The sequence below is a fragment of the Salvelinus sp. IW2-2015 genome, unplaced genomic scaffold (genome assembly GCF_002910315.2).
Source record: "Salvelinus sp. IW2-2015 unplaced genomic scaffold, ASM291031v2 Un_scaffold2052, whole genome shotgun sequence".
In the NCBI taxonomy this organism is placed as follows: Eukaryota; Metazoa; Chordata; class Actinopteri; order Salmoniformes; family Salmonidae; genus Salvelinus; species Salvelinus sp. IW2-2015.
This window is the reverse complement of record NW_019943396.1, coordinates 11,651-20,051: the sequence shown is the minus strand read 5'-3', so window position 1 is coordinate 20,051 and position 8,401 is coordinate 11,651. Positions and strand designations below refer to the sequence as shown.

At 39.9% G+C, this 8,401-nt stretch overlaps 1 protein-coding gene across 1 annotated transcript; it reads left to right on the top strand.

Annotated features, from left to right (window-relative positions):
- Nucleotides 1-3,450: 3,450 nt before the first annotated feature.
- On the top strand, nt 3,451-7,470 carry LOC112072819 (inactive heparanase-2-like; the record flags this gene model as incomplete). Its single annotated transcript, XM_024140214.2, has 3 exons — nt 3,451-3,827; nt 6,882-7,036; nt 7,309-7,470. Coding segments are annotated over exons 1-3 (583 nt in total), but the record flags the coding sequence as incomplete, so codon positions are not given.
- Nucleotides 7,471-8,401: the final 931 nt, after the last annotated feature.

Sequence of the window (8,401 nt, the reverse complement as noted above, 5' to 3'; positions counted from 1 at the left end):
AGTCGAAAAGTTATAGTTTTCCTAAAGTCATAATATTTGACATTTAGTCATTATTTTGTCAAAACCTTCCGAAAGTAATTACTCAAAGTCAACGATAGGCCACACACACTTTGATGGCTTATGCCACTGGCATAAATAGTTTAAGTTAGTAGGAAAAAAGGTGACATGAGAAAACATTCGACAAGTGTTAAAAGCAGAAGAATAATGTTTTTTGACCTACGTTATTTTCTAAGTCGAAACGAATTTAACACTTGGCAAATTTTCCGTGCAGTGATGAGAAACACGATAAAGTCCAGAAATGCACGTCTGTCTGAAGGTAGCGAGTTCACTAGCACACCCAGCGCAGATCGATTTGTTTTAGCACAAAAATCTTCTACGATTTTTCTATCCTACAAACACAACTTTAATGTTCTTCAATTTTGATAATGTGCTATCACAATTGAACTCCAATTGTTTGATTTAGTTCAAATATATTTTCACATAGGCAACAACTTGTTTCTATAATGTTATTCAAGTCTCATATGACAAGCAAATAAACAATGAAGTAGGCTAGGCCTATAGCGGGCCTTATTGGTCCTTAATGTTTTGCTGTAGGCTACTTATTTAATATAAAGTACTCTTTGTATTATATTTAATTTAGTTGTAATTTCTGGAAATCTTACAGACTGTGGCTTTATCCCATCTATTTGAGTATCAGAACAATGTTTTTTTTTTACTAATTGCATTCACCATAGGCTATCCGTCTCCATATTGTTCAGGGAGTGGGGCACTAAATACTTGTTATAAATCCCTTTGTGTTCTATTTAACATTTTAATAACAACTAATGGGGGGAAAATCGAACCTTTATGAAAATCACATGCTGTGTATACCTCTCAATCCCAAACACTTTACACAATATGTCTTCGACATCTTAAAACGCACATCAAAAGACTCCAAATGACGTCTACAGTATATCTGCCATAGACATGCAGTAAAATACCGTAACCTGAAGAGGGATTTTGGTCGGTTGCCATAGAACCGCTACAGCCATGGCGGGACACATCAAAGACTCATTTCTTATCCTGGTAAAGTGATGGATCAAGCGAAGATCCCAGTGCGATATGAAGATATTGATATATAGCGGTAGAGATGTTTGGAGAGGCGAAAGGAGGCAGAGGTTGGCTCCCCGCTGTTAGAGGTGCATATTTGGAATAGATGGACAGGTCTTATAGGACCCTGGGGCGCGTGTCTGATCCTGGACCACATATCTATGAACAGTTGATAAAGCTGACTCATGATCGATGAACAGCAACTGGCTCGTTGCTTTCCATTGCCCTAGCAGCGAAATACTTTGTCGTACATGTCCTGTCGATGTTTGTCTCCACATTACCTTTGTTTTTCTATGGTTCCCTTTAGCTCCGTTTGTAGAGCATGGCGCTTTCAACGCCAGGATAGTGGGTTCGATCTCCGTGGGCCACCTATACATGAATATATACACGCGTGACTGTGCATTTCTTTGGTCAAAAGCGCCTGCTAAATAGCATATAGAGTTGAACCAGGCCTCACGAACTTTCAAGAATTTATATCGAGATTTCTAAGAGTTGTTTGAATGTCTTAATGTTGGTGGGTTCAACGTGAAGTTGGTTAAGTAGACAATACAACCTGTTCACTTTAACAGAGGGGATTACGCAACGTTCTTTACATATCTTAGTCTTCCCAATCACAGTGCATCAGGCACTTTCTCTACACGGAAGTGACCTACAATCAGTGACCTCGGGCGACCAGAGTCATTAGGCTGAGACGAGCCAGGCCGAGGTGAGGCGAAGTTGTTGGGACAACCACCAGCGACCAAGCTGTGTGTAGACCCTCTGATCAAAGAACATCTGGAGAGAGACATTATATAACGTTTTTATAGGTATGTTAAATCTGTAGGCTGTAGTTCTAAATTCGTTTTTAATATGTTTTTGGAAGCGCACCAAGTACGGCTGAGTTTGGTTGTGTTCTCCAAAGCTCAGGGTTGATCATTGTTAAGCCTGTAAAGCGCGATGAAGTCACGGGTTAAACTGTAAACATTAGCACAGATCAAACTATGAGAAAACATTAGCCTGGTGATCGCAGCTGCTCTATTTTAACAAAACACAATTGAATACAGATTTGGCCATTACACAGCCTACTTGTGCGTAGAACCAACGCAACAAAATATTTTATCGCATAGCCAACTAGTAACTTGCCTTGTCTTGTTGGCCTTACTGATCTAGGACCGTACCCCAAGGAATTAACTTGTCGATCACAGTGTATAAAAACCGTTCTGTTCAAAAGTTTAAGAACACCAATAGGTCTATATTTAATGTATTTACTTTTACGTGTATTTGTTTTACAAGGCATCCAACTTTCTTTCATAAGAGATTTGTGATTCACAGATAATTGGAAAATATAAATGTTCAGACTCCTACGTGGTCCTGCAATTGTAATTTCCGTGATTAATTCGATTTTTTTTTACACAAATCCTCATTTCCAAGATCCATGGTCCACTAGTTTTTACCTAAGTAGGCTTTTTCTAGAGAATACTTTTGAATACACGGTTTTCATAACGCTTGTTTTTAATCATTTCATTTGTTGTAAGGATGTGTTGGTATTGTTTTGTCCGAGAGTGACAAAACACAAAAATATATTGTTGCCATTTACAAGTAGGAATTAGGCCTATATTTTACTGGCAAAACGAGGAAATTGTAATTTGGTCTGCACGGTAGACTAAATAAGGCGTCCCTCTCCCAGTTTGTTTTGAAAAGCACCGTTATTTGACGTCTTTCCATTTAGTTTCTTCCTCTATTGACGTTCTGCGTATAAGCCAAGTCCCTCATGGGGAAACCATCAAAATAACTTTGACGTTCTGCGTATAAGCCAAGTCCTTCATGGGGAAACCATAAAAATAACTTTGACGTTCTGCTTATAAGCCAAGTCTCTCATGGGGAAACCATAAAAATAACTTTGAAATCTGAAAATAGGCCTACATTCATATGCATGTTATGATTTCATTATACATTTGTTTTATACACAATTCAATCATTGCATCAGACACATTGCAATTCAGATTACATGAACATGTATGTTTTGTGGCAGGCACATCAAGTCCACAAGTCATACAAACAAGAAATAGTCTGTTGTTGAGCTCTGCGATGCGCACTTACAATATTGATAAATAGCTCCCCCTGATCACTGTTTTCTCCCCTACACCTCAAGGTTAGTATGAGCCTTCATACAGTACCTTAGACAAAAAACACTGCTGAGTCCTTGGAGCGGGGCTGCCTCCTCTCCTCCCCCCGGCTCATGGCCCTCTCTAGCGGGAAGGCTGGCCCAGGGCGTGCGCTACCCTTTCCAGATCCCAAAAACACGGAGGGGCGGGGGGCGGGGGGCGCAGGGGGAGACGGACAGAAAGAAAGATATATCTCTTCACTCAAAGGAAAAGGAGAGTGCATTCGGACTATAAGGTATAACTATAGCTTCTCTCACTTTCCCCCAAACCGCAGAGCACGGCCTTCGTTTTAAGAACAGTGTTCCATCCGTGGTACCAAGCCAGGAAGATGCCCAAACCGACGACATGTCCCTTCCCAGGCTCCCCTCTGTGGCTGGCATCCGTTGCTCTGATGGTGCAGTCGGTGATCTCCACTTCTTCGACTTACCGGAGACCTGCACCGGGCGGCGGGGGGAAGAGAACAGGGTTAATGGAGCGGACGCTGATTCTGCTGGATGTCAACACCCGCAGTCCAGTACACGTTCTAAACGACAACTTCCTCTCTTTACAGTTGGATCCGTCCATTATAAAGGACGGGTGGCTGGACTTCCTGAGGTAGATTCCCTTATCACTCTGTCTGCTGTATCGGCTTTACCGTCCTTTTCTCATGTTTGGATCAAATGCATTGTTTTTGGTTTAGATGTCTCCGTTGAGCATGATCGGATTCAGTTGTTTTACTATATTATGATATTGGGGAATCGTTAAACCATTTCAGATAGTTGTTTGATGTCGATTTGTGCATCGGGCCTTTGTTTAGGTGACGTTAGATATGGGGTATATGGAAATATGGAGTGGGTTAGAGATTGTAGCAGGCCTAACTTCCTAATAACGTCGTCGAGCTTTACGTCTCGATCACACCGACTGTGTTTTGCATTTTGGTACATCAGAAGTACATTCATTTCCAATGGAACGCTGGGTTTGAACTGCAGCATTGCGTTGCAGTACGTTCTGTGTGGTGCATATGTTGGATTTATCGTATGTATCAAACTGTATGCGAAGACGGCTTGACAGAAATGGTAGCAGAAGGTGAATGTTGAACTATTGTTGCACACATATCCAGAAAAGGCTGCGTCCCATTTTGCACAAGGACACAGTCGGTGTTATCGAGGCATTACCAATTTGTTTGTATAGTATAGTCGTCTATTTTCTCATTTCAGTTTAGACACACTGGTTAAATAAACGTTGTTTCCACGTCATTGAAATGAAATTAAGTTGAACAAACGTGCTAGAGACGTTGAATTCACGTCTGTGCCCAGTGGGTACACAGTATGTAACTTATAAACATCACTTTAACCTGGTGGTGTTAATAATAGGCTTAGTTGTGGAATAATAATATATATATATATAGTTCACGGCTGCATCGCAAAAGGTTGGGTATGGGGGGGGATAGTGTATATTGGGAGTAGTAGCCCTACATGGTGCATATGAGGCTCCCTGAAGACTTTCCGTAAACAGAGGTTTCTAATTTCCAAAGAAAGGTCCACTGTTATTGTCTGGGAGGAGAGAACGAGGTCATGGCATTTTAACATAGCTATATGATTTAAGTATGATTCATTAGAAATGCAATTGAGTATCAGTTTTGTATTACTCTATATCGACATATTTGTGATCTTGAAAAACAGTTGGAATTGGCTACTCAGATATTATTGGAGCCACAGAATGTGGTGCCCTGGAAGTAAACCATTTCAGCTTCCAATCAGCTTTGGCTATTGCGCAACGTTCCCAGATTGAACTTTTACCAGTCAGTGGGAGACTTTAGGGTCGGGATTGTAGGTTAACTAGATGAACATTGTTATTCCTAGAAGAACGCTTTCAATCATATGGAGCCATAACTTCAGTCGATGCTGTCTGTTCAATGTTCGTGTATTGTCTGGTTCATTTGTATGATATCAACGTTCAGCAAGTAAATGTTGTCCGCATCAATTTAATAATAATAATGACAATGATCAGCATAATGAACATAATCATAATATCAATAACACCCTCATGTGATTAAACAATTATAGCCTTCCAGCAAGTTTTTGCTTTACTTTGGTTCATATTTTTCACTATCTTCCTGTCTGTATTCACTGACAATTTCAATGCACATTTTTCTAAAACATTCCTCCCCGATTTCTTTCTTAAAATGTAGTGTTGACGTTTATATGAACCGATATTTGAATTAACAGGCCTAGAGGAAACTTTGGTGATCGTCATATCTGATAATTTACCGCTCAAGCACACTGTGAATCCATGGCCTAAATTCATTTTTTTTTGGTCGGCCGGTGGATTTTAGAGACATAAAAAGGCAATTATTAAAATACAAAGCTAGGTGATTTAACTACTACAATGGTCTACAATTCTCATCAAAATTGCACTTTATCAAGTCTGCATGAATTCGGCTAAAATCACAACATGGAATGTGTCGGGCTGTATTCTGTTTACAAAAACAAATAAGGTAGGACTAAATGCTAATCCCATAAAATATTATTGAACACTGCATTAAAGCTACAGTACAATTTCCAGTACAATTTCCAGTAATTTAAATGAATGGGAAATATTCCTTTAATCTAGAAGAATGTGACATAAATAATAAATATAGGCCTACTACAAAAATGTCCTTTTCTCCATGTTTTTGGTCAAATGAGACTTTGTAAACAAATAATGACCAGTTTCAAATGTTATTTTAAAAAGAAGGCCAATGGAATGTCATTCCTTGAATAATACAGAAAACAAGTGCAATCTGCATGTGAAAATGTCTTGCATGGGATTTATTTGCTCCACTGTTTTTTTGGTGGTCCACTTTTAATGATATGCACAAATTACAATGTGGCTATGGTCGAAAAGTAGAACGTTTCTGTTTTTCATTCCGTGTCCAGTTTGGTAACACAACAGTAGAATGGAACGTAATCCTTTACACGTTTTCTATCCCAGACGGTTAATAACAGCGGCACCGTGAGAGGGTCATAAAAGTCCTGTTATAATGGAAAAGCTTTCATGTCCTACTTATAAGTCCATTATGTAAATACGAGTAGGGTTCACTCGCTTGACTCTCAGAGAAACCTATAAGTGGGAAGAATAGTCACATGTGTTTTGGAAGGCCAGCCTGGAAAGATCATGGATAGGGACTTTCCGGAGTGTGGAAGATAGCTGTGTCTTTCTGGGCACAGTCGCACCATCATAAATGTTGCCCTGTGACATCTAAAAAACCACTCAAACGTACTCCCGTGATAAATGAAATTGGCTGCATGTCTAGCTTTCTTTTGCTGGATCTGAATGCACAGGGCTAGCAAGCGATATCATGTAAATAAAACTGTCATTGTTTTATTACGTGAGCTGTTTGTCGAGTGAAAGTAGTTCTCAGCCTCTGTTGAGTATGTCGCTAGTGCTGGATATTGCAACTACCATATATATACCCACTACGGAAATTATTTTCAAAATAACATCAAAGTAAAAGTAATTTCTTCTCAGAGTTGTATTTATACGTTGTGTATTTGCATAATCCTAAATACATTGTAATCGTGTTGGGTTTTTCATGCAATACTTTTTGATACAGAGTCTTTATTAAACAACAACATTTCAGATGTATTTGTGAACATATTCTTATCAGTCCTCTGTCTCCCTGTGTAGTTCCAAGCGTTTAGTAACCCTAGCCCGAGGACTGTCCCCGGCCTATCTGAGGTTCGGAGGAAAGAGAACCGACTTCCTCCAGTTCCACAACCTGAAGAACCTTGCCAAGTTCAGAGGCCCCGGCCCAGATTACTACCTAAAGAACTACGAAGATGGTGAGTTAGGCATTATGGATTTGATTATTCATTTAAAAAAATGTTAAACACTAATTTGTAATCTTTATTTCTTGTGTTGTTTTCCCAATTTGATTATAAAATGTTTTGAGATGTTTAAATATACTTTAGATACAGTTGAAATCTTCTATATCCATGTTTAACCATAGGCCTATACTTGTTCTGTAGAAATTGAAATTCAAGCAAGCTTTATTAGCATGATAAACACATTTCAACTAGAATGACTAATTTCTGGTCTCTGTGTCCACCCTCAGACATAGTACGTAGTGACATCGCCCTGGACAAACAGAGGGGCTGTAAGCTGGCCAACCACCCTGTCATGATGCTGGAGCTGCAGAGAGAGAAGGCAGCTCAGATGCAGCTCGTTCTCCTCAAGGAGCAGGTCTCCAACATCTACAGTAACATCACAATAACAGGTAGGAGATCACACACACACACACACGCACACGCACGCACGCCACACGCACACGCACACACACACACACACCACACACACACACACACACACACACACACACCACACAACAACTCTTCTCTCTCTCTTTTCTCTCTCACACTGTTTAGTAAGTCAATCTTGCCAGAGCACAGCGATGTAAACCATCACCCCTCAGAATGACTAATGAAGGGATGGAGAGGAAGTGGGGAGGCGGAGAGTACTGGCATTTCTGAATGGAAGGTCTAACGTGTGTGTGTGTGTGTGTAAGACTGTTGCTGAGTCCCAGTTTCCTTGGCTTCCCAGGGTGGTAACTGAGAGCAGTTAGGGGCTCGCTGGCAGTAGGCTGAGTATACCGTATTATTTTGTAAACACTGCAAATTATAAATGAAATTGATACAGCTGCATGTTAAGTTTAATTGTGTCATTTTATTCCAGTGTGTGTGTTTATGGGTGCTTGCATGTGTGCGTGTGTGTATATGTGTTTGTGTGTGTGTGTACATGTGTGTGTGTGTGTGTGTACATGTGTGCGTGTGTGTACATGTGTGCGTGTGTGTACATGTGTGTGTGTGTGTACATGTGTGTGTGTTACAGTTCCGTTGGTGGTTATTAGAAATTGTGTGTTGCAATGCTTTGTGGTACTTACAACACCAGTTGTTGTTCCAAATGATGGTTATTTCAAAACAAACCATATACTGCAGTTATAGTTTGATCATTGTTATGAAATTACCAGATTACTGCTAAAAGGTACAGTAAAATACGTCAGTCTAGTAAACAGCAGTAAACGGCAGTCTAGCAAAACAAAACGTAACCCCAGATGCAGTCTGCATTTCTAACTGATCAACTGTAATGTAGAATATTACAGAGAGGAGAGATGAGGAAACTACAGCTGTTTGTGATTTATTAGAATAAAA